The sequence below is a fragment of the Leptinotarsa decemlineata genome, unplaced genomic scaffold, assembly GCF_025532065.1.
Source record: "Leptinotarsa decemlineata unplaced genomic scaffold, Ldec_3_MD MMD2_tig00026374_RagTag_RagTag, whole genome shotgun sequence".
Lineage (NCBI taxonomy): Eukaryota > Metazoa > Arthropoda > Insecta > Coleoptera > Chrysomelidae > Leptinotarsa > Leptinotarsa decemlineata.
This window is the reverse complement of record NW_027412710.1, coordinates 3,852,088-3,879,465: the sequence shown is the minus strand read 5'-3', so window position 1 is coordinate 3,879,465 and position 27,378 is coordinate 3,852,088. Positions and strand designations below refer to the sequence as shown.

At 35.0% G+C, this 27,378-nt stretch overlaps 1 protein-coding gene and 1 long non-coding RNA gene across 2 annotated transcripts; one reads left to right on the top strand and one right to left on the bottom strand.

Moving 5' to 3' along the window:
• Positions 1–1,898: 1,898 nt before the first annotated feature.
• LOC111506627 (lysosome-associated membrane glycoprotein 1) lies at positions 1,899–27,355 on the top strand. Its single transcript, XM_023161751.2, has 4 exons — positions 1,899–2,058; positions 14,484–15,119; positions 17,349–17,540; positions 26,310–27,355. The coding sequence occupies exons 1-4, from the start codon at positions 1,998–2,000 to the stop codon at positions 26,450–26,452; spliced, it is 1,032 nt and encodes a 343-aa protein (XP_023017519.2). The 5' UTR covers positions 1,899–1,997; the 3' UTR covers positions 26,453–27,355.
• LOC141486867 (uncharacterized) lies at positions 20,392–21,216 on the bottom strand. Its single transcript, XR_012468083.1, has 2 exons — positions 20,938–21,216; positions 20,392–20,854 (listed from the first exon to the last, which is right to left on the bottom strand). It is a non-coding gene; the product is annotated as an uncharacterized lncRNA (long non-coding RNA).
• Positions 27,356–27,378: the final 23 nt, after the last annotated feature.

Below are 27,378 nucleotides of genomic sequence, written 5' to 3'. Positions count from 1 at the left end.
GAAATGCTCAAAATGCACCTACCACCTGAATGGGGTTGGCCAAAGTGATATACACTGTCCGCCACTCGCGATGGATCATCCCATTTTTACGGTAAAACATATTAGGGGCCAAAATAGGCTCAAAATTCCTTCAGATTCGTGATCAGGACTACCAACTTACTATGAATACACTTTTTTCCTGAAAAAATTTCAGTCCTGAAAAATCCGAATTTGTCTCACTTCTTATGGAAACACCCCCGTATCTTCCGTAATATTCGAGGTGGAACGATGAAACTCTCAGGACTGATGGAAATGCTCAAAATGCACCTACCACCTGAATGGGGTTGGCCAAAGTGATATACACTGTCCGCCACTCGCGATGGAACACCCCATTTTTAGGTAAAACATATTACAGCGCAAAATAGTTTGCTTCCAATACCTGAACCCCTTCATTCTATCTGGAGAGTACTCGCAGGTATGAAAGATACAGATGCTGTGAGATGCTATCATCCATTTTGAGCCTATCTAAGGAAAATGTCACAGCACCACATTCTCAGATTATCGAGATAGTGTGAAGCAGTGTATGAAAAATTATCGATGGCGGCATCTATTATAACTGAAGAAATTTGTGATTCATTCTTAGATTTGATGAAAAAGCGGTACGGTTTGATATTATTATGTGATTTCATTCATAATTGGTATCCAGGGGTGTTTGTGGACCGACATTGGTTTTTTTTTCAATAGTTCATGCTGACGAATTCTATAATTACGAAAAATCAATAATGTAACTGAAAAAAACTGTATTCAAACATGAAAAAATATGTTTTTCATATGTGTGCTATAGGTCATATTCATTCTGTGATCAACAGACTAAAAAGGTTTCTGCTCAATGTTCAGTTTGAATACTAAATAATGTGTAACCGGTGTTAAATCTGTTAATACTCACTCAACAACTAACTTACGTCACACAAAGAATATGATTTTCGTTTTGGTTTTTCTTTCTTTGCACGAGTTGCATATAGACAATATTCAATAAGAAATGACGGTTATCATTTTTCTAACCTTTTTTTTGGTTGGGAAATGTCAAGTAATCAAATAATATAAACCTAGTTTCAAAAACTTTATTTATAAGAATGAGATCAAAAACATATCTCCTTTCATAATCTCGGTCCACAAATCACATAACATCAAACCTCAATCGTAATTATAAATATTAAATATTCATCGCTTCTAATCGAAAATTTTTTATATCGGACCTCACAAACCGTACCGCTTGTTTATCAAATCTGAGAATAATTTCTTCATCCGATTTTATGAAGCAAAGTTCATTACTTTTGAAATTAACATTTATCATTGTTATGAATTAGTTCATTTGAAAAAATGTAATTTTAACCCAGTAAATCATGCGCTTAATTATAAAGCCATACATAAATAAAAATCTAGTAGATAGTAGAAAAACTGATCCTATTTTCATTATCATTAATAATAAATCAGATTTCCTGTAGGAACTATTTGAACAAAATACATTTTCACCTGAAATGATTTATTTTATAAGTATATAATATCCCTCCGATTATCAGCTAAACCAACCGCCACTGTTTTATGGTCCAACCTGTGACACAGCACATTAAAATAAATGTGTGTTCTATGGATCGATAGTTGACGCCGGTTGTTGTTAAATTTGACGCAACTAGTGACGTCATGGATTAGTCAACATAGGGCTTAAGGCAATTTCGCCTCGATTACTAATATCTTTTTGACCTACCGTTTGATTCACTGATGACTGAAATAATCTTTTTTTCAATTTGTCGGATTTTAAAGCAAGTTTGAATAGAAAATCGTATTAGTTTTTATAAAAACGCATTTTCAATAGATTGTCATAATTTTGATCGGCGTTCTTGAAAAATTGGCAACATAGCTTCGTATTTGTGTTGTTTTTCCAAGATTAAAATAAAGAAAGAAGTGTTCAATCACAGAGTAGTAAAGTTCATTGTTAGATGATTAATTAGTTTAACAATATGACTATGAGATTTCAATTTTTCATTATATTCTTGACATTTTTGGCTGTTACCTATGAAAGTGAGTAGTAATAATAGTATTATGATCTATCTAGGTAATAAAAATGACCAGTATTCTAATTCTCTTTTCAAAAACGTGAAGTCACTTTATATAATTAATGGAAGAACATGTCCGGGATATCCCGAATGACACCCCCTTCTCAAAGACAAATATGCAAGCCAGATATTAGACATATATTTCATATTTGACTCTCAATTCTAGTAATTCGAGTTGGTGTGGTCAAACACAAGTTTTAATGAAATGTATTTTCCAGTTTGACAGCTCCAATCTCAAATTTTTCCTTCACTATCTTTTTTCCTTGTGATTCACTGGAAAACGCAGCAGGTTCAACCTGAAGCAATGTTAAGTAATTGAAGTGCATGATATGTACATTTTTAGAATTGAATGATGAAACTAGGTTATGAATGAATCACCTTGGTTTCATCTTTCACTGATTACAACAGAAAAATTGTTCATGTATGTCTTCCCTTCGCTTACATATCACTTCTTAGGGTTACCTGTGAGGGAATTGTACCAACACTCTTCTAGCAAAACTGTTTTAGGACTAGATGTGTTATATTTTCTTTAGAAACACTACTATCAGCAAATGCTCTTTTTAAAAGATATTTACATTTCACTTTTGAATTCGAATGCCTCTGATTTTCTTCAATTAGATGATTTCTACAATTCATTTACTTAAGATTCGAACATGATTGGAAACAAATTATTGATAGTCCAACCCATGTAAATATGTGATAAAATCGGACGATACTTGATGAAAATCCATTACATATTCAAGAAACACTTGTGAAATTTTCACTAAATAGATGTACAAAAACGTAACATGTGTTCTCCTATATATTAGCTTCTTTAGGCGTGTCTGTACTAGGAGGGAGGTTTCATCAAACAAATCGCTTCAACAACTGTTACAAGCTAGATATTATCGACTCCATTCTTTCCAAAAAAAACTATGAAAACAAGCCATGGACCAGGTGTACCCATTTTCAAGAAACGATAGCGTCCGCTGAACCCACTAACAATATCGCTCAATTATCAAAAGGAATGTTTGGACATGGCTTACAGAACATAACAATTCAATGAAATTTATAAAAAACAAAGACAATACTTCAGTGTTGGATAGATCAGTTGAACTGTCTTACCCAAAACTTTATATTGGCCAAACAGGGAGACTTTTTTCCCAAAGAATTAATGAGCATAGAAGTAGTTTCTTGGATGGAAAGATCAATTCCATCATGCCACAATTCCACCAATACCAAACCATGTTTTGGTAAAAGGATATAAGTTCATTCAACACTATGACGTGTTACATTTAGAAGAGAGAAATTTGAAACTCAATCGTTCAGAATGTTCAAGAAATAGATTTCTGTTGAAATATATGGGTTAAGAAGCTGTTGTATAGCAAAATACGTATTTCGTTTTTGTAAAAGTGTTTGGTGGAAATCTCACAACAACGTGTTTCTTGAATACCATATAAATAATATTTTAGGAACCTCATTAGACATTTGTAACCTAAGACATTTGATCATCTATGGGCTTTCTGATCATCTACTCTACTCGTCGGGAGCGAATTTAATTGTAGCCAGGTAGTAAAAATGGAAATTATAACCAGATACATTGTGATCGCGGGGCGTAGTTTGATCTAGACCACTCGATTTTTTATCAGCTGGTTTATTGTTGATAGTAGTTCTGATTCTGAAACTTTCTCAAAAAACATTGAGTTTTCATTATGAATCATTTCTGTGATCGTCTCATTACGAAACTAATTGTTTAGCGAGTATTTTGGTTCATCTACTACTAGTCAACATACTGAATTTCATAATAATCATTAGCAAGCTTTCTGATTAATTATTAAAAATTACTGTGGATTTTTAAACTTGCAACCTTTTCCATGTACTTACAGAATTTTCAGTACTTACACATCAAAATACATACAGTAATTCAAGTACCAGTACTTGCTTTATGAAAGTACCTAAATAAGTACTTGAAAAACTCACAGTACTGGGTATTCTACCTCGAGATTTTTTTTTGTATGAACCACCTCTTTTATGAAAGTACTTAAAGAAGTACTTTAAGAGCCCACAGTACCGAGTGTACTACTTCAACTTTTTTTTTTGTTATGAACCACCTGCTTTATGAGAGTACTTAGAGAATTACTTGAAGAACCCACAGTATTGAGAATTCTACCTCGAGATTTTTTTGGTATGAATCACCTAGTTAATGAAAGTACTTAGAGAAATACTTGAAGAACTAACAGTACTGAGTATTCTACCTTGAGTTTTTTTTTTATGAACCTGTTTTATGAAAGTACTCGAAAAAACCACAGTACTGGGTATTTTACTTCAAGTTTTTTTTTGTATGAACCACCTGTTTCATGAAATTACTTAGACAAGTACTTGAAGAACCCACAGTACTGAGTATTCTACTTGAATTTTTTTTTTGTATGAACCACCTACTTTATTAAAGTACTTAGAGAAGTACCTGAAGAACGAACAGTACTGAGTATTCTACCTCGATATTTTTCTGTATGAACCACCTATTTTATGAAAGTACTTAGAGAATTACTGGAAGAACCCACAGTACTGAGAATTCTACCTCGAGATTTTTTTGGTATGAACCACCTAGTTTATGAAAGTACTTAGAGAAATACTTGAAGAACTAACAGTACTGAGTATTCTACCTCGAGTTTTTTTTTGTATGAACCTGTTTTATGAAAGTACTCGAAAAAACCACAGTACTGGGTATTTTACTTCAAGTTTTTTTTGTATGAACCACCTGTTTTATGAAATTACTTAGACAAGTACTTGAAGAACCCATAGTACTGAGTATTCTACTTGATTTTTTTTTGTATGAACCACCTACTTTATTAAAGTACTTAGAGAAATACTTGAAGAACTAACAGTACTGAGTATTCTACCTCGAGTTTTTTTTTTGTATGAACCTGTTTTATGAAAGTACTCGAAAAAACCACAGTACTGGGTATTTTACTTCAAGTTTTTTTTTGTATGAACCACCTGTTTTATGAAATTACTTAGACAAGTACTTGAAGAACCCACAGTACTGAGTATTCTACTTGAATTTTTTTTTTGTATGAACCACCTACTTTATTAAAGTACTTAGAGAAGTACTTGAAGAACGAACAGTACTGAGTATTCTACCTCGATATTTTTCTGTATGAACCACCTATTTTATGAAAGTACTTAGAGAATTACTGGAAGAACCCACATTACTGAGAATTCTACCTCGAGATTTTTTTGGTATGAACCACCTAGTTTATGAAAGTACTTAGAGAAATACTTGAAGAACTAACAGTACTGAGTATTCTACCTCGAGTTTTTTTTTGTATGAACCTGTTTTATGAAAGTACTCGAAAAAACCACAGTACTGGGTATTTTACTTCAAGTTTTTTTTTTGTATGAACCACCTGTTTTATGAAATTACTTACACAAGTACTTGAAGAACCCACAGTACTGAGTATTCTACTTGATTTTTTTTTGTATGAACCACCTACTTTATTAAAGAACTTAGAGAAGTACTTGAAGAACCAACAGTACTGAGTATTCTACCTCGAGATTTTTTTTGTATGAACCTGTTTTATGAAAGTACTCGAAAAAACCACAGTACTGGGTATTTTACTTCAAGTTTTTTTTTTGTATGAACCACCTGTTTTATGAAATTACTTACACAAGTACTTGAAGAACCCACAGTACTGAGTATTCTACTTGATTTTTTTTTGTATGAACCACCTACTTTATTAAAGTACTTAGAGAAGTACTTGAAGAACCAACAGTACTGAGTATTCTACCTCGAGATTTTTCTGTAAGAACCACCTATTTTATGAAAGTACTTAGAGAATTACTGGAAGAACCCACAGTACTGAGAATTCTACCTCGAGATTTTTTTGGTATGAACCACCTAGTTTATGAAAGTACTTAGAGAAATACTTGAAGAACCAACAGTACTTAGTATTCTACCTCGAGATTTTTTTGGTATGAACCACCTGTTTCATAAAATTACTTAGACAAGTACTTGACGAACCCACAGTACTGAATTTTCCACTTCAATTTTTTTTTTGGTATGAACCACCTGTTTTATGAAAGTACTTAGAGAATTACTTGAAGAATCAACAGTACTGAGTATTCTACCTCGAGATTATTTTGGTATGAACCACCTGTTTAATGAAAGTACTTATAGAAGTACTTGAAAAACCCACAGTACTGAGTATTCTACTCCAATTTTTTTTTTGGTATGAACCACCTGTTTTATGAAAGTACTTAGAGAATTACTTGAAGAACCCACAGTACTGAGTATTCTACTTGAATTTTTTTTGGTATGAATCACCTACTTTATGAAAGTACTTAGAGAATTACTCGAAGAACCAACAGTACTGAGTATTCTACCTCGAGATTATTTTGGTATGAACCACCTGTTTTATGAAAGTACTTATAGAAGTACTTGAAGAACCCACATTACTGAGTGTTCTACTTCAGGTTTTTTTTTGTATGAACCACCTGTTTATGAAAGTACTCAGAGAAGTAATTGAAGAACCCACAGTACGTACTGATGAGTACTGTACTATTCCACTTGAATTTTTTTTTAGTATGAACCACGTATCACTTAATATAAACTGTCTTTTTTATTGGATATTATAATTAAGAAAAGAGAAATGAAACTCTATGTTTTTTACCACTTTTATTTGTAACTGCAGTAACTAATGTTACATATACATTAAACATAAAAATTTCATTTCTCTTTTCTTCATTATGAAATAAACCATGCATTTACAACATAACATGTACTAAATACATAAAAACATAATTACTTGACCTTTTGTCTATTATTATTTATGTTGGTAATGGTTGAGTGGAAAATTATTGCTGTAATCTAAAATGCATGCATTTTTCTTTTATTATTCAAAGGAGAAGCGGTTTTCAACATTAGTGGATATAGACTGGCATAATTTGACAATATTTTCTCATTAACATCAACATGTTAGATAACAAGTGTAATCAAAACCAGCGAAAAACACCCATTTTGAGTGAAGTAGATAAAAATATAATATGACCCTAAACATTTTGTTTCTTATACTTTGAATGTAATAGATAAAAATGATTCACATTGTGGTTATTTCTGAGATTAATCGAATTGTAGAAAACAGCAACAACTTTGGATTCTTAGAATCGACGATCAACTTGCGATATCAAATGTAAACCGAATAGTAGTGAAGTCGTTTTATCCGTACAGTAGCGGTCCGTCCCGGCTTTGCATGGGTGCAGTTTAGAGTTGTAATTTTATCACGACCACATCTTTTTATGCATGTTGTAACTTCTTAACCTCTATTTATTTTGATAAGGATTAATAAAATGATAGGAATGTCATCAGAATTTCGATTCTACCCGTGTTTTGATTGACTTATTTGAACATGAAGCGGTTATTGTAACTTGACTATGATAGTCTGGCGGAGGATTTTGTGGATAATAATAATGACTATAAACATGTACATTATTTTATGTATCATCAATAGTTTTTACAGCACACTCCAATTAATTATTTTATAGAGAAATCGTTCAAATAGTGTACCCATTACAATCAACAAAAAATCAAATTTTTCCTTTTTATAATATTAGTTGTATGATGTGGGAAAGGCTACAGAAAAATACTTTTTGGTCAAGCTTGAACCATTCAGTTTTAATTCTTATAGGGAATATGCATATTTCGATAACTTCTGAGCTGCTTTCTTGTTTCTTCAATTTAGTTTCGAAGATGAAATGGTCAACAACCAGTTTTATGAGTATAATACAAGGGGTAGAAATGACTTACACCTGAGCATGGTAAGAACGAACAAAGGATTATACAATCCTTTTACACAGGCTATAAAAGTCTTCAATGAATTACCTGTCCATATACGTGAGTTGCCGGGCTATAGTTCATTCATTAATAGTTTAAAATAGGGGTCTCCAAACTTTGAAGCCTTCGGGTCACAATGATTTTTTCAGTTTGTTCCAAGGGTCAATTTCTGCCCTTAACTATATTTCTAGACTAGGATAGTCGCAAAGTGCGTGACCTAAGCCAACTTACGCTTTTTTTGCATTTCAATTATTATTGTGTATTGTGACACTTAATGACATCTAGTGGCGAGTAGTGGTACTATTATCTTTTTCAACTACCCGCTAGGTGGCATTAGGCGTAATTAAATATTTGGAATTACCGCGTTGGTTCGAGAAAGTTCTGGTTCTAGCTAGTGTATTCCGATCACCTCGAGATGGCAGTAATAATTGCATATAAAAAGGCTAGCGGCGCAACTGCGAGTTAGTCTGCGTAGGAAAGGCGAAGGAAGTGAAACTGTCTATTGTGAAATAAAGTAACACCCGTCAATAAAAGTATTTTGATTTGACTTACTGTTTTTATGTGTAATTTGTTAGTATGGAAAAGAAGCGAAAAATCGACAGTGAATGCAGAACGTTCCAAGAAAAATGGAACTTTCAGTATTTTGTGATTGAGTCCAGTAATAAGGCGCTATGTTCAATTTGTAATGAAACCATAGCTGTTCTCAAAGACTATAACATTAAACGACACTATGAATCGAAATATCTTCAAAGTTACTCCAAGTATACAGGAAGTTTGCGGAAGGAAAAATTTGAAGCTTTGAAACGCGGACTCAAATCGCAGCAATCTTTGTTTACCAAAGCGAATACTGAACAAGAGTCTGCAACTCGCGCCAGCTTTCGTGTGGCTCTTGAAATCGGAAAACGTGGCAAACCATTCACCGATGGAGAAATGATAAGAGAATACTTGATTGCAGTAGCCGAAGAAATATGCCTCGAGAAGGTAAATTTATTCAAAAGTGTCAGTTTGTCAGCAAACACCGTGGCTCGGAGGGTGCAAGACATCGCAGAAAATATATCATCTCAACTGTCTGACAAAAACGGACACCATGAGTGGTTTTCTCTAGCATTGGATGAGTCAACGGATGTGTCAGATACTGCTCAGGTGTTGATTTTTATTCGCGGAGTAGATAAAAGCTATGAAGTGTATGAAGAACTTCTTGATATTGATAGTATTCACGGCACGACAACTGGGGCAGATATTTTTAAGGGAGTTGAAAGTGCCATTAATAAAAAGAACCTTCGATGGAGAAATTTGAAATCTATAACAACTGATGGAGGCAAAAATATGTATGGTAAAAATAAAGGAGTGGTTGCACTTGTGTCAAAGGCTGTAGAAAATGATGGTGGTTCAAAACCATTAGTCTTACATTGTATCATTCATCAACAGTCCTTGTGCGGAAAATGTTTGGATATGTCTGAAGTTCTAAAACCAGTCATATCAGTTGTTAACTTCATCAGATCCACTGGGCTGAATCACCGACAATTCCGCGAGTTTATTCAACAGATTGGAGAAAATGATTCACCATATCATACTGCCGTACGCTGGCTTAGTTGCGGAAAAGTCCTTAAGCACTTTTTTGAACTTCGAGCAGAGATCGAATTTTTTTTAAATGAGAAGCAGCGCCCTTTTGCCGATTTAGAAAATAGTGAATGGATGTGGAAGTTAGCCGTCTATGTCGATTTATTTATTTATTTATTTACGGGTAACTCCCATTTAATATAAGTTATACAAATATTAGATTGTTAACACTAATCTTATCTAATTTAATTATAATTAATAACAATTTAAACAGTTATAGTAGAGAATTGAAATGAAGCGAGAATAAAAGTAAATGACAGATACTTGCAATTTAAGAATAAGTATATCTTAACTTATTTTTAAGAATCATATTGACAAATCATATGAACGAACTGAATTTGAGATTGCAAGGAGAAAATCAGCTTCTCCCTGATTTATACACCAATATCAAATCCTTCAGGCAGAAAATAATACTATTTCAATCGCAATTACGTAAAAAATGTTTCACACATTTTGAAACATGTGAAATATTCAGCCACACTACAGAGACTGAATTTCCCGTCAATTTTGCAATCGAAACTTTGAGTGTTTTGAAGATAAATTTTGATACTCGTTTTTCAGATTTTGATGTCATTGCGAATGAAATTAGGCTTTTTCAAAATCCTTTTGATTCTGACATTGAAACCCTGGCTCCGGAAGTCCAAATGGAAATTATAGATTTACGGTGCAGTGATATGCTTAAGAACAAATATCAAAATTCATCTTTGTTGGAATTTTATAAGAGTCTTCTACTGGAACAATTTGATAATTTGCATAAATTTGCTCGTGGGTTGTTTTCTGTTTTTGGTACTACTTACTTGTGTGAGAAAACGTTTTCCAAGATGAAGTACACAAAGAATGTTTACAGATCTCAATTAACCGATGAGCATCTTAAATCTCTTTTGATAATTTGTACAAGTAAAATTGATCCACAACTACAAAGTATTGTCGGTGGAAAATCACAATTACATAAATCTCATTAGTGTTTTTGTTTTACTGTGATTCATTTCAATTATATGTTAGTTATTAATATGCTTAAACTTAGATACTTAAGTTAAGTTTTCTTTGTCATCATTTCTGTGGTTAAGTTTTACCTTGCAAGTAAATAAAACCGAGTAATTATCATTCTGTGTTTTCTTCTTCAACTTATCACAGCAATAGTAACAAAAATTAGGTAATCATTGGCTGTCGCGGGCCAGATTGATGACAGTAAATCATTGGCTGTCGCGGGCCGGATTGATGACACTGGCGTCCGTAGTTTGGAGACCCCTGGTTTAAAAGAACATCTGAGCCTCGAGGCACATGTCAGATACGTTGATACTATGAGCTTTGTAGTGGTTTACTAGTTTTTATGTTTTACTTGTCATGTTGAATGTTTGTGAATCCCGAGACCAGCATTTTTGCTGATTAGGGAGAATAACAACATATTTTATATTTATAGTGTCTTAACTATGTTGAACTGTACGCTGTTGTTATATTTTTAATAAAAAAAAGGAGGATTAGTACCAATACTGTTTCAACTTTGGATCATCTATTTATCAACTTCAGAGATGATGTTATTGTTTGTGTTCTTGCCGATAATGTTTCAGATCATCGAACTATATTTTATGAAATGAATACAACAAATGAATGTAACTTGAAATTATCTAAATATAAAAGGGTTTTTTTTGAAGAAAATATTAACAATTTCAAAAATAGTCTAAGCAATGAGAACTGGAATGAACTATATATACAAAGTAATCTGAATATAACTTTTGACTTATATTTATCACTCCAATTCTAATTTTTCTCTAATATCAGTAAAATTACAAAAAAATGGGTTAATCAAGAAGTTAAAAACTGTAGCTCACGGCTCAACAACATGCATTATCTGAGTTCAGTTAATCCTGAACTGAAATTGATATATCTTGAAGTTAAGAAAAGACATAAAGTATTGATTAAACAAACAAAGAAGAACTATTATCAAAATAAAATAAATAATAGTGAAAATGTATGTCAAACTACTTAGAACGTGGTCTCTGAACTTGCAAATAAAAATGAAGTTGAACAAAATTTAGAAATCAAAGTTAGTAACGATTGTGTTACGGATCCATATGTGATTGCTGATAATTTTAATAATTATTTTAAAACGATATGGAATAATTTATTCATTTATTTTATTTTGCTTTTTAGAAAACGAGCGACCACCACTAGGTGGGTCCACCAAAGTAGTTAAAGTTACATCATGTTCAGAAAAATTATTTGAAACTGGATAAACCTGGTTCAGAGCTCGTTTCTGCAATTTTTAAGAAACGATTGAGTCAGTAATATCCACCTCGTAACTGTTGTGTTTTATGAAAATCAGTTCCTTTTTTATTATTAATTAAAAGCTTTTATCTAACTTGACTTGTATGTATGTTAACAAATCTTGCAAGTTTAATTTGACCCACTTCCCAGTATCCGATTGACCTAAAATTTTGCATGCTGGTCCAGAACAGATGACAATGCATGTTAATCAAAAACGTGACCTGATGCTGCCGCCAGGATCGGCTCCGTACGAGAGATCTCCACAGCGGTATATAGCAGGGACACCAAATTTTGTATACGCATTCGTTTATGATAGGCAGTTGGTAGGCCCACCATGAAATAGATGCCACATCCAGGGTTGGCTTCAATAAAAAAATTATATTTCTAGAAAAAAAAATCAAATTAAGCTTTTACCTTTAAATACTCTAAAAAGAAGACAATAAATGGTGTAGTAGGTTGTAAGAATCAATATTCTGACTGAATATGTAGAGATTTCTTCTAGGCATAGCGACAAGCTTTTATTATGAGTTCAATTCTGTAAAGTCATAAATGAATGTGGTTAATATGGTTTAAAATTATTTTGATCTTTTTAGGGCACTTAAATAAAAGCTTGTTTAAACATTTTTTTTATCATTACTGTATTTACCAGTTAAACAGACTGAAATGTCATCTATATATCTGTACCAGAATGAAAAATGATTAATAAGTTGAATGGTATAGATTGTTTTCTCTAGGTTGTCCATGAAAATTTCAGTTAACACGTGTCGCGGTTTTCTAAACTTTCAAGTGGAAATTTCACATTAAAGTGTGTTTAAACACGTTTTAATAGATTTTCATCAGCGGCAGCTCGTCAGAGGAGGCAAGGGAGGCTTAGCCTCCCCATAAAATTTGAGGCTATTCATCGCAATAAATTAAAAGATATTGACAAATAATTATGATTATTTTTTTCTAAAAATGCTTGGGTATCATTACTTTACCATTAATTTTTAATATAAATACATAATATGCCCGAAAAAACACTATCACTCACTACGTAGTACGTACGATACTGTAACCTGCATCAATAAACCACCCATGAACGAATAATGAATAAACCATCAACCCGAAATAATAAATGCCATACGTTGCAAGGGAGCCAAGCCTCCGACCGTTTAAAAAAAACACAAGCTACGCGAGACCGAGCCAACCAGCGACATACCTCCCGATTTGTAATTTTAGTTGCAGAAATTATAGCGTTAGAGGAGGCTAGCCTCCAGTTGGTCTCCGTTAGTGTACGACTGCGTTTGTTTTTTATTTAATTATACGGACGGGATGCCGTGACGGACCGGGACTGAAAAATATTTCGGTAAATCGTTTTAGTGTTTCTTGATAATATTTGTTATTTGTGTATAAAACAGGCAGTATTGTATTATAGCAGTGCTTTTTGGTAATATTTTCAATGTGTTTTTAGGTGTTTTCTTTCAATTTCAAGGTGTTTTCAGGTTTTCACTTTTCTGTAAGTTTTTTTTTCCATTTATTATGGATAAGTTGGACGAAATTAAAAAATCTGATGATATGGTCGATTGGTTGCTGACAAATAACTTTAAGTTTTTACCTTATGATAATAAATTTTACATTATTAAAACACTGGGAAGGCCTCAACCGAATTTGATATCAATTAAAGCGTCAGATAATCGACAAAATCGAGGATTTAATATTAGTTGGTACAATAAATGCGATTGGTTAACCGGCTCCATTAAACGGGAAAAACTTTTTTGTTGGCCCTGTGTTTTATTTTCCGTACAAACCGAATACCAAACATGGTCTAAAATAGGATACTCCGATTTAAAAAAATTACCTCGTTCTACAGAGAGACATTTTAAATGTAAGAGGCATATATTTTCGTCTTGTAAATTAAAATTGTTTAGCAAACAAAATATAGTAACAGCTATATCGTCTTGGTTAAGAACGAATGTTATGTTTACTTTTAGTTTTTTAAATTTTTTTCCTTCCTATCCAAAATTACAAAATACACCTTTCAATTCACCTTTAAAAATGCGGGACCCTCGCAGACTATATTGAACTTGAATGACCACTCTCACCTTCCCCTTGGTTCTTGCTGGACAATAAAATTTACTTTTAGACCTGTTTTTATAAGCATAAATAAGTACTTGCGCTTATAAAATATTTGCAGCAATTTTTAACAAAACTGTTATATTAGAAGAGAAAAGTATTATTTATTGGCTGAGAAGAGTTCATTTATATTAAATAACTCAAAGACAACCCTTTTTCCTTGTTTTTGTTCTTTTAATGGTCAGTTTTATACGTATAACTTTCGGCAATACACAATTTTTGTTTGCATTTATGCAAATATTACGTATTTTGCTTTAAATAGGTGCGGTACCCCAAAAAATTTTCGCGCCACCCGCGGGCTTTTCTGTGTGTATATAATCTTTATGATTTTAGCCTCCCCTGTTCTCCAGTACACGAGCCGTCACTGATTTTTTTTTTCGAAGATACCTTTTAATGGTGCCTTAGGAAATCATGCCATTGTTAATTGCTCAAAAACATAATTGTTCATTACGGTATATTCGAAATTAATAAATGAGTAGTTCACGTTGACAATCGACTACCACCTGAATTTAGAATTAGGTTATGTGTTTATGTATATGAAAGTACGTTGATTACTGTAATTCATTTATTGAAACTTTTTTCAGATACGGAAGCAGCACATAGTCAGGATGGAGCAGCTACGCCAATAACCCCAACATTAGAATTTGCCGTTTCATCCAATCCAAAAATTCAACCACAACCACAACCTACTATAAAACCAACAACAACTACTTCTACTACTCCCCCGACTACTACTTCCACTACTACCCCGACTACTACTTCTACTACTCCCTCGACTACTACTTCTACTACTCCCTCGACTACTACTTCTACTACTCCCCCGACTACTACTTCTACTACTACCCCGACTACTACTTCTACTACTACCCCGATTACTACTTCTACTTCAAAACCGACGCCTTCTCCTACTCCAGCTCCTGTACCAGATCCCGTTAGTGGAGACTGGTCAGTACAATATAAGGACTCTAATAGGAGTTGCATCGTGATTGACATGGCTGTACAGTTTGAAATTTTAAAAGTAAATCAAACTGCTACTAAGTTGAATTTACCGAAAAATGCAACTGCTAATGGAACTTGTGAAAACGAGAAGAACAGTGTGTCGCTGAATTGGAATGGGGACAAAAATGTTTTGGAGTTTGAGTTCGTGAAATCTAATACCAGTAAATTCATATTGGATGTTATTTCTGTCAAATTTATCAATTTGACGATTCCTGGTCAAGGTGAGTCAATTTCAATTCTGAAAATGAATGCTGCTTAAGAACCTTCTATTGCAAAATTAACTAATAACTTCAGCGATGTACTTGTGAGATTTTGGTAAAAGATTTGGCGATAGTTCGAACCGGAACCTCTGGCGTAAAATGAATCTATTGTAAACACTTTACCAACACCAGAACGAAAAATTACGGTCTAGACGCTCGTTTCGGTAACCAAGTTAGCATACTCAGGAGATCGTTATGATCTCCTGAGTTAGCTGAGTTAAAGAATAATTAAAAATGAATAGCTGAAAATAACAAATATATTAAATTAAAAACCTGAAATGAAATGATAGTGAAATAAAATACACTTTCTCCTCTTTCCTTTTTCCGCTTCACCGGTTCAGCGGGAGATGACCGTTTGGCGGGAGTTGGCCATTTTTCGCTTGACGATGGTTTTCCATATGTTGCGTATCTCTACGCTACGGATAGTGTTTCCGGATCTAAAGCAGGTTCTGATGTTGTACTTGGAACCAATTCTTCTGATCCTTTCCGATAATCCTCTGATGTGGGGAAGTGCAAGCACTGGTTGTGACGGCTTCTCTTCCTTGCGAGGCTCCTGCTGTCTTTTGGCCAAAGTCTGTTCTACCATCAGCGATTAAAAGCTTTCTCAATTGAAACGTTGTGTGAATGTTCCCCATATGCGGAGTAATTCTTCGTTGAAGCATTTCCCACACATGCTCGATGGGATTCAGGTCCGGTGATTGTGCTGGCCATGGCAATACATCAACTTCTTCGTTGGTGAGCCAGTTTATCACTAGACGCGCGACATGTGAACGAGCATTATCGTGCATTAGGTGGAAGTTTTCACCAACAGCACCAGCAAACGGACGGACGATAGGTAGAAGAATGGTGTCGAGGTACTGTCGAGCTGTGAGGGAGCGATTTGGAAAAACGAGATCGGTTCTGCCGCCGATCATGATTCCGCCTCATAGCATTACTGTACCACCTCTGTATGTGTGGACTTCCTGGACGTGTCTCAAACGTTCATTATTTCCAGGTCGTCTCCACAGCCTTACTCGACGAGAATCTGGATGAAATCCAAATCTGGATTCGTCTGTAAATAAAACTGTGGCCCAATCATTTGCATCCCAGTTTTGATGTTCTTGACACCACTCTAATCTTCTACCGCGATTGCCTCTCGACAAAGGTGGACATCTAAATGGCCTTCTGTTGTGGAGATCTGCTTCATGCAGTCGATTTCTGACAGTATCACGACCAATGGTTACCTGGTGCGTCTGCTGCAATACGTTAACCAACTCAGGTGCTGTTGGAACTGGTTCTCTATCTAGCTGTTCTCTGATTTTCCATCTGAGTTCTTCTGCCTCGGTCCGGTCAATAAGGAAACTGATGGATTTCACTGTAGTAATTATCTCCAAAGTGGGCACAAATGTTGGCGCAATGGCAACATTAAGGCCTTTCCTCAACAAGGATTCCTCTATTCCCGTGAGCTGGCGGGAACTCCTGTTGATGACGTTGGCGGCTTCATAGTTGTCCTGTTTTCGGTCTTCATTTGGGCATTGTTTCCTCACTAACTTCCTCCATTTTCTGTTGTGGGTATTCTCCATGTCTTCACGGATCTTTAAGCATGTGCTTTTAATCTTGGCAAAGATTGGTCCATGATCCTCTTTCAATGTCTATCTTCTTATTTTAGCCCACAACTCTCTGATGGAAGACCACAGTTTTAGTTTTGTGCAGTTTAAAAATCCAGAAAACATGGCAATGGAAAAAGACTTTGAAAATTGTACAATTTATTGTAAAAAGCTAAATCTCTACATAATTTGTATTTATGGAGCCTCTACCGGTAATAAGGATACTTTCATTGATAAACTTGAGTTATTGCATTTTAACAAATTCAGTGAAACGTTCGCTATTGATGGCTGCCAAACAAATACTAAACAAAGCAGCGTCTTCAAATTCGAAACATATGCTTTATAGATTGTGTACAGTGACATTTGTCAAACAACTACCACCATCTCTGGGTCAGGCCGGTACTTCTAAGATTCTGTAAAATCTAATGTCATTTTAATCTCCAGATGGTTAATGGTTTGTTGGTTAGTGAAACGCCAATCAAGAGACAGTGTTTCTGTTCTGGTGTGAGAAAACTGCTTTCTTTAGACTCTGTCAAACCTGTTATTGTTGCAATTTATATATAAAAAAAATTATTTTATTATCTAATTCGAAATATATTTGTAGATCCTAAAACCTACCAGCTGATACACAAGCAGAACGAATTTTCAACTCCTCTAGGTAATTCTTACAAATGTTCCAGAGTTCAAACATTGAATCTCACTGAGGAGAATTCAAATGAAACAGTTGCTTACATACACTTGTCTCAAGTTCAGTTCGAAGCCTTTTCTAATACTACTGGACATGTATTTGCAACAGGTAAGTCATGGGGAAGTAAAAGGCAAAAACTTTTCTTCCACAACACATATTACTTATATACTAAACGAGTTTTGTCTCCGGGTTGACTGGGATAGTACATTTTTGTCATTTCACTATATGTTACCGGAAGTTTTTGATAAGCCTTTTCCCAAACAAAAAATTAAAATGAAAAGTAAAAAGCCATGGGTGACAAAATGATTAAAAACGTTTGCTCTCTGCACTATAACAGGAAATTCATGAATGATCATTTTATTTGGAACAATTTAAAAAAATACCGAAAGATATACAAGTCCACTCTCAAGCTAGCAAAGAATATACAGTGCTTTTCTTCAATGTCCCCCCCTTTCATTTTTTGAATGGATCAACTCAAAAAATTGAAATTTTGGATAGTGAAATTAATGCATAAATACTTTATTTTGAAGTTTAATTGACAGATGGAACTTTCAAGATGGCGACTGGGTGCCATCTGTCACCTACAACAAAATGGCGGAACATTTAATAGTTTTCTGAAGACAAACGCATTAATATCGATATTTCTACAAATATTCGTTTTTATCTGTCATATGACAATTCCAACAACCCGATAAGGTTTGTTAAGTAATTTTTTGTTGATAAAAACGACAAAAAATGTCAGTACGACAATGAACATCATTTTTCAGTTAGAATATTCTCAATTAGTTCTAGATTTTACTGATAGAAAGGTACCACGTCAACAATCTCTAAAATGGGCAATTCTCGTCCATTGGAAGAAAAAATTGAAACGATTTTTATTTACGGTGCGACGCGTTACTTTCACGAGACCGTTCAATGAACGTTTTCCGAATCGTCCTATCTGTAGAAAATATTTTAGGGAACTTGTATCCAAATTCACAACTACTGGTAGTGTACCTACATAACAAAAAGCCCCTAGGTCATCCGTCCATTCCGGAAGAACAGCAAGTGAGTTTCAACAGTCATATTCAAAATGTTTGTCAAAAGTTGAACTCAATATTGTATTCAATGATAGTTGTTGGTCAGTATGTTGATAGATGCAATCCGAATGGTCTATCATTCAAATTTTGAATCTGTTTGTAGGTATAGGATTATTTTTTATGGAGGTAGTAGAAATGCAGAGCAAATTTTTATTGTACAAAAAAGAGCCTTAAGAACTATGCTAAAACTAAACTCAAGAGAATCATGTAGAGGCAAATTCAGTAGCCTTAAAATACTCACACTTATAGGAGTCTATATAGAGGAACTCTTATTCCTTTTTAGAAACAAACATCTTTTTGAAAATAGTCTACCACAAACTGTATAAACAGAAATTTTGACTATGTATGCCCAAAACATAGACTGCTACAGAAAGGAGCCCTTTCTATCAAAGCATGAAAATGTTCAACAAACTCCCCACCAGCATCATCAAACAAATGAATAAACTTGGTGAATTCAAAAAAGTAATTAATAAGATTCTACTGAATATAGAACCCTACCCTATTGCTGAATACCTAAGCCATACTGTCTGACATAATCCATCTTATTGGTGACATTATTTCTGCTTTTGTATCTTTTTGCGATTATTCTTCAGAAATAAGATGTTTTTCATTATTATTATTAAGTAATTGGTGAGATGGTAGTAAATCCTGAACAGTCTACTTATTCCGTCGCAAATGTTTGTGAGGTGTCTTCTTCTACTGTGTGGAGACTTTTAAAGAGGAATAGGTATCATCCATAAAAAATTAACAATTAACTGAAGATGACCCTGATCGAAGAACAGAATTCTGCGAAATCATGACGGAAACCATTGCAAGGCATCCTACCTATCTCTACAATGTTTGTTTTAGTGACGAATGTTCATTTTTTAAACGGCAATGTTCACAGACAAAATTATCGTTATTGGAGTGACATTAACACTCACGTTTTCCGGGAAACACATACCCAATATCCAGAAAAAATTAACGTTTTTGATCAAAATTTGACAGAGAAACTGTATTTGAATGTGCTGGAAACTACTGTTGACCCTCTCATCACTGAAATCGTCGAAGCAAATCCTAATGAATTCGATATGCATATTGTATTCCAACAAGATGGAGCACCACCACATTACTCCAGACAAGTAAGAAACTATTTGGATTCTACTTTTCCCGGTCGTTGGATTGGCCGTCGATGTTCTTCAGAATGGTCAGCCCGCTCGCCAGATTTGACACCTTTGGACTTTTTTTATGGAGCTATTTGAAGCAAAAGGTGTACGAAACTGAACCTGCTTCAATATTGGATATACGGCAGAGAATAATTAACATTTGTAGAGATATTGACGTTACTTTGTTTGAAAATGTTATAATAATAATAATAATAATCTTCTGCATCTTACTATTGCCATTATCCGTTGCGCTCAGAAACACTCGAGGGTATAACTGTGGCACCCCCGGAAACCGGAGGCACAAGGTGACCCATCTGTTTTATATGGATGATCTTAAACTTTATGCCTCTGGAGAGAAGGATCTTCATCAGTCCTTGAGGGTGGTGGAAGAGTACACGCATGCTATCGGTATGAAATTCGGGATAGACAAATGTGCAATGGTTCATCTCAAAAGAGGACGATGCGAGGACTACGGAGAGGATGTTATTACATAAGGGGGGAGGGAGAATATCTGGTGATATTCACCATTAACGAAATTATATCGGTCTTCTAATCAGGGGTTTGTTCTTACCTGAAAGTTATAATAAGAAAAATATTTAACGTGCTCTAGTGACTCCCCTTATCAACTATAATCCTGAAAACTAAAACACAAACTTTGCCTAGCTTGGGGGTAGGTTCTCTGTATAGCGGGTTCTGATATCATGAATAATTCCAAGTGAATCAAACGAACCTGACTCATGAATTCGCCTTATTTATTATTGATTTTAGATCAATGAACATGAACATTTGAGATAGTACTCAAGGGAGATCTCACTTGCGTCTCACATTAGAATAATCAACGACATAAGCATATACAATTTCTTCTAACTCTTTCGTAGCACAACCCCATACAAATTATAATGATATTCTATTATTATACAATTTAAAAAAAATAAATAAATAAGGAATTCAAAATAATTGTCTTATTGGCTAGACTTATCTGTTTCTATCCAATATGAAGGTAGTGGACCTAATGTTTCTATTCAGGGTGGTGAGTCGGGATAAAAAGTCAGATCTCCTGGACTGGAACCGATCTATTCAGGGATGATCGTCTGGAGCGCAGGATAACACCTACCCATCAGGACTCGTTCCGGGTAACAAAGATGACTTGAGTCAAGGGTAGTAGGCCCCAAACAATCTAGGGGTGGAAGAACAAGCCCTAGGAGAAGACACCAAAAAAAAAATAATAAGGATTTTCGACCATCCAGAAGTAGAAAAAAAAAATAAGAAAATTCAACTTACGTGGAAGAAGGGTGGCTTGAAACGTAGCTGTCCTATGCAAGGACAGAAGACAACGTGCCGGTAAACACAAAAAAATATCCGACTAAGTCGATAGCTAGAGGAGTAAAAAAAAAACCAACTCAACGGAATGATTCCAACAGGAACTGTAAATCCATTCACCAATTACTTCCTCAGCACAAATTTCACGTCTTGAGAATTTATCCTCAAATTAGAGAAGAGCAAAACAAAGTTAAACTCGAGACGACATCGGCACAAGTGATATTTCCACCTAAATCAAGTAGGATGTTGTTTTTTTTCATTTTTTTGTTTTCTTTCCTTTTAGTTCAGTATATTTATAAAGAAATAGTCCCTTAGAATAGATAACCCATATGGCAGGTATGTGTTTAATAAGTGGTATTGATTTTTCTGAAGTCTCTCTTTACATAAAGCAATGATGGAACCAAAACAATTGTATTTGAATTATGAAACTTTGGAACACGTAACAATGTGCAGCTCGTAGATGGAAGCATCCTACACGATCAGGATGCCGGAGAGACGTATACTTACCTCGGGGTGGAACAACGCCACTCACAAGAGGTAACTGCAGTGAAAAACTCTCTCCGCGGCAAGTATCAGCACAAACTTCGACAAATCTGGTCATCGGAACTGTCGGGGAAGAACAAAGTTGCTGCAACAAATATGCTTGCCGTTCCAATCTTACTCTACTCGTTTGGAGTAGTGAAGTGGACTCGGGAGGAACTGTATCAACTCGACGTAAAGACTCGAAAAATGATGCATCTCTATAGGAGTTTGCATCCCAAATCGTCCGTTCCACGGTTGTACTTCCCCCGACAACAGGGAGGCCGTGGAGTTTTGAGTTTGGAGTGTCTACTCCAAACAGACAGAATGGTGCTGGATACAGCCTGTAAAGTCGTCAGGAGTTCGGATCCCCTTCTCTGAATGGTCCGTGACCATGAGAGAGCAGGAATTGGAGCATTTCTCTTTAGGGCAGCTGCCCGAGCAGCTGATGAACTCGGTATAGTTTTCGACACTGAACGAGGTGACCACAACTCTGTCACCGAGTTGGAACCTGTTCATCTGATCATCTGATCACCTTACTTCTGCGCAAACACAAGGATAAGCCAATGCATGGAGTCTTCTTCAATAACATTGGAGACCTTGGCTTATTAAGGCGCTTTGCTTTTCTCAAGTCGAGTGGGCTGAAATCGGAAACTGAGGGGTTCATCATGGCTTGCCAGGATGGTGTCTTCAACACCTTAGTCTACCGCAGTCGCGTGATGGGTATAGAGGTTCCTGACACAAGGTGCAGGGCCTGCCGCGAGGCGCCCGAGACCTCAATGCACTTGCTATCAGCATGTCCAGCATATTCGGCCTCGGCCTATATCCATCGACATAACGCGGCCCTAAGAGTGCTATATTACCATCTACGGCACTCTTACGGTATTGACGAGACACCGGTGTTGCCCTACGCTCCGGGGGATATTGAATCCGTTGTGGGGAACGAGAAGTGCCGAATTTATTGGAACTATTCGTTCCCCACCCTCAGGCTCATACAAGCTAATAAGCCTGATGTGGTCCTTTTCGACCACCAGAGCAAAACGATATTTGGAGTTTTCAGCTCCTGGCGAGACGAATATCGTCAGAAAAGAAGAGGAAAAACGGATAAAATATTGAGAATTCTCTTTACGAACTCTGTAGACTCTGTCAAGAGGATTGTTCTGATTATTGGAGTCCTTGGTGGAATGATGTCGCCTCTATTCTCGAATCTTAAAATCATACCGGCTTGCCGCACTAAGGCAGAAATCTTAGCCGCACAGATGCAGAAGGCTGTCATTCTTGGCTCACTGCGCTTGCTCAGGGCACATGATTCTCGGACCCAATGACCACTTACCCCACGGTGTGGGGAGTGGTCATTGATAATGCTGGCTCGCCATCCCGAATGTATCGGGGCTTCGGGGGATAGGGCCTGACCAGCGCACACTACGGTGAAAAAATAATAATAATATTTATTTCACTTGTTAAACAGTATGAAAGCATTACAATAAACATTTACATACCGTAACAAGGAAGACGTTCATGTATAACTAAAAACAAATATATATAAATATAAAACAACAGGTACTAAACTGTACATATGAAGGTAATTAAGAGGTTTTTTATCGAGAGTAACTAATAAAACTCACAACGGTATAGCAGTTTATTTCGATAAGATATTTTTTCAATTGTCTTTTGAAAATGCAGATGTTCATTGAGTCCTTAATAGAAACATCTAGCTTGTTATACAGTTTGGGACCGAAGTATAGGTGACTCTTCTGATAGAGGGAGGTTCGGTGAGGATTTGCTATCAACAACCCTCTAGTTCTAGTTGCGTGTGGGTGGTCTTGCTGGTTTGCGCTAAATTTTTCTTTATTCTGATGAACGTAGAGACACGTCTCATATATATACAGACCAGCAATTGTATTTCCCGCTCATTGAATGAGCTTCTACATGAGTGTTGCCATCCTAAACTAGCAATTATTCTGACCGCGCGCTTTTGTAATATAAATACTTTTTGAGCAGAGGAGGTTATACCCCAATTCAAAATTCCATAGCGCAATTGACAGCCAATAGTTGCATAGTACAGATTTAGGAGCACCTCTCTTGATTTAATATTATTGAAGTTTTTTCCCCAACACCAAATCGTTATTTTTAACACCTCTGACATAAATCTCAGTGCATAACAGTTCTTTCGTAGTTTATCACCTAGTGAATCTATATGAGGACCCCAATTCAGCTTAAGATCTAGAATTAGACCTAGCATTTTTGTTTCTGGTTTGGATGTCACCTCTAGTTGGCTATCTTCATATATTTTGAGAGTTTTGGTGGTGTTCTACAATGAGAATTTGACTAATGCTGTTTTGCTGATATTTAGTGCTGAATAATTTTTTTCACCCCATTTCATTATTTTCTCATACAGTGTGACCCATTTAAAATGGAACCACCCCTGTAGAATGTGCATTTTTCAATCAATCTCAATTTTTTTTTATTGAAATATTAAGCATGAAAAACTGTATCTTGACACTAACTTTCACAATTTTAGTTTCATTTCCAAGGCACTCTATGGTTTTTTTTTTGTTTGTCAAAAACGGCAAAAGTTTATTAGGCAATTTTTGTTTTCAAATTTGACTACACCACTGGATTTGTAGTCGTTATAAATCAAAACTGTCAAATTTTCATTAAAAAATATTTGTTAACAACGAAGTTACAACAACTTCAATTTTGGAAACAAAGTATTTGTTTGTAATTTTTATTCAGATTATAGACATATTTGAGATCTGACAACACTGTCATCACCAAGTAGAACACCAGTGAATTTGTACAGTGAAAATCCGAAGTCAACAGCTCAATGCGTTCTACAGTTATAACTCCTGAAAATATGGTAATGTGAGAGATTTGTGGTGCAAGCGTTTTGTAATAAAAATCTGACTACGCCACTGGATTTGTGGATAATATTCCCTTAAAATCATTCATTTGAGTGTAGGTTACGAGAAGTGAAAATAAAAATAAAAATTGAATAATTGAATAACAGAAAATTAAAAGTTCATTTTCAAGTTACGCAGTAGTAGACCAAGTTCAGAATCTCATGTCATGGGATCTCCCAATTGCGCTTTTACCAAATCTTGATAGAATCTTGAAGTATTAATGGTCATACTTGTAAGCTTTTTGGAAGTTTCCCAATAATAAATAATAGTACTTTTGTAACAGCGCACCTGGAAAATCACATTTTATGAGATTCTGAACTTACTCTACCTTCTTCTATAGCTGATGAAAACAAAATGTATACAAACAAGTTTCAAAGTATTTATTCAACAATTAATTGACATTAAGAAAAAACTGATATTTAAATAAACATTGATTTAAAACTAAACATTCAAATTTTTGTGGCTTCTACCAAACCTCCATTAAGTTCAATACATTTATCGTATCTCTTCCGAATATTGTTTACTCTATTTCTTATTTGTTGAACTGTAATTTCGGCACAAGCTTGTCGTATCCTTTGCATGAGTTCAGCTCGATTCGTTGGTCTTGTTCTGTATACTTTTTGTGTCAGAATACCCCACAGGATGGTGTTGTTTGTGCGAGTGCTAATGTATTACAATCAGTGACCAGAACATTTGTATCGTCTGCATATGCAACTATATGTACCTTTGAAAGACTATTTAGGTATTGTATCAAGTCGTTTGCATAAATAAGAAAAAGCAGTGGTCCGAGTATAGACCCCTGTGGAACTTCTTGCTTGCAGGCCAAGGACTGACTGTGAACACCTTGAATTCTCACTGTTTGTGACCTGTTGGGCGTGAAATATCGGATAGGCTGTTCATATGTCAAGAAGTTCAAAGCAACCATTTTGAGCATTTTCTGAACTGACCTCAAGCTTATTACCTCATGTAGTTAAATGTCATTGTTTTCAGGCAATTATTAAAAGTTCCGCCATTTTGTAGTAGTTGAAGTTATTGACATTATATTCTAGGGTTATGAAGCATTCGTCAGGAGCTTCAAAAAGATGTATCACAAGACTCCCCTTTCCTTTTAATTTTTTTTCCCAGATGGCGGCCAGTCGCCATCTTGAGAGTTTCATCTGTCAATTTCACTTCAAAATAAAGTATCCATGCATTAATTTAATTATCCCAAATTTCAATTTTTTGAAACCCGTTCAAGAAATGAAAGGATGGGTGACATCATTAAAGAAATATACCACGCCGTCCATGCCATACAAAGAAACTGTCGACGTTCGGTAACTGTTTAGTTTTCATGAGACTCGAATTGACTTCACATAAACTATATAACCATGGTAACCATGCTTTTTCTTCAATGCCCCTGGCCATGTGTTTTTTCTTCAATCCAATTTTTCATTCATTATTATTATACCATTATTTTACACGCTTACGTATTTGAGACACTCCGTACATTTTTTTTTAACGATGAGACACCCTGTATGGCAGCCATATTTTTTTCTATTACGTTGGCAGACATGTATTTTTCTTTAACGCCCGTGGCTATGTTTTTTTCTTTAATCCGATTATTCGTTCTTTATTATTATTATACCGTTATTTTTGTAATTCCACCGCGCCGTTGTCTGTCAAATGAATCTACTCGATGCTCATTCCATCCTTCTATGCATCAATCACGTCGCACACGTCTCTTTTCCACTTACTACCGTAAGTACGTCCCATAGGAAAAGGTCCCAGTTCTCTCTTACCCCCTCTACTGTCTTTTTTTCTACCAAAAACAAATGCCTATAAAGAAATGCACTGTATAAATAATTACCTAATATGTAGAAAACAAAAAATATGCGCGTACAATTTCAATAACTATTCACCTTCTTTTTACAGCCGTGGATTGTGATACGTCTCTAACTACCGATGTCGTACCAATTGTAGTAGGTTGCGTACTAGCAGCTCTAGTTGTGATGGTACTGATTGCCTATCTCATTGGAAGAAGACGATGCCAAGCACGCGGTTATCTCTCAATGTGATCTGATGAAACTTCGCTTACGAAGTTTCCCAATAGAGAGCTACTGGTGGTTGCTCTCGCATATTATTGTAGATTATTTGGACTAGCTTATTTTATATAAAGTCGACGTTCTAGAGTTATATATTGCCGAGTTTTCTTTAAACTGATGTTGAATAGATATATTTTTGAAGTATAATTTTTGCTAATGTAGAGCCGGTGGATCCATAATAAACGGTACATGAGGACTTCAACTCATCATCAATTATTCTGGAGGATGCGAACAAATTTGTTTCTTTCATTCAATGTAGAAACGGTTAGCTACAATTTTTTTGAAAAGTTTTGGCTTTTTTTTGAGTGTAAGTAAGCTCTAGGACGTAATGGCTATTAATAATAGTGATTAGTATTGATGTAGTAGTTATTATCGACAGGGCTGAAACCGATTATATTTGAAACTTCGTATCATGTTTTCACCATGACTTTTTTTGTGAGGAATCTTAAAAATACCCGTCGAATCATTATGTTGCAATATTGGTATTTCTTTTAATTTTTTTTGTGTACAGTTTTTATAAAGGAAACCCAATTTTATTTCATTATTGGTCTCAAAATTCTAATCTGTCTATACTTTTTTTCCATTTTTGATGAAGAATCGATGTGTAGTTACGCAGGGTACTAGAAAATTTTGAATGAACCAGTAAAACCTTGAATTTTGGAACAAGTGGCTGTGAGCTTATATTAGATTCCTACGATAAATTGTAAGTTGCTTTTTCAAAATATTTTTCTGAATGTTGGAAAGTAATGAGTGATTTTTCTTATCTATATTACTTGGTGAATTTGTGCTTTAATGAATAGCGACAGTTTTTAGAATCGAATGAAAAATTGTACTGTATTTTGTTATTACTGGGAATAATAAATAGTCTTTGGTTTATTTTGTTTGTACCTCCGTCTAAA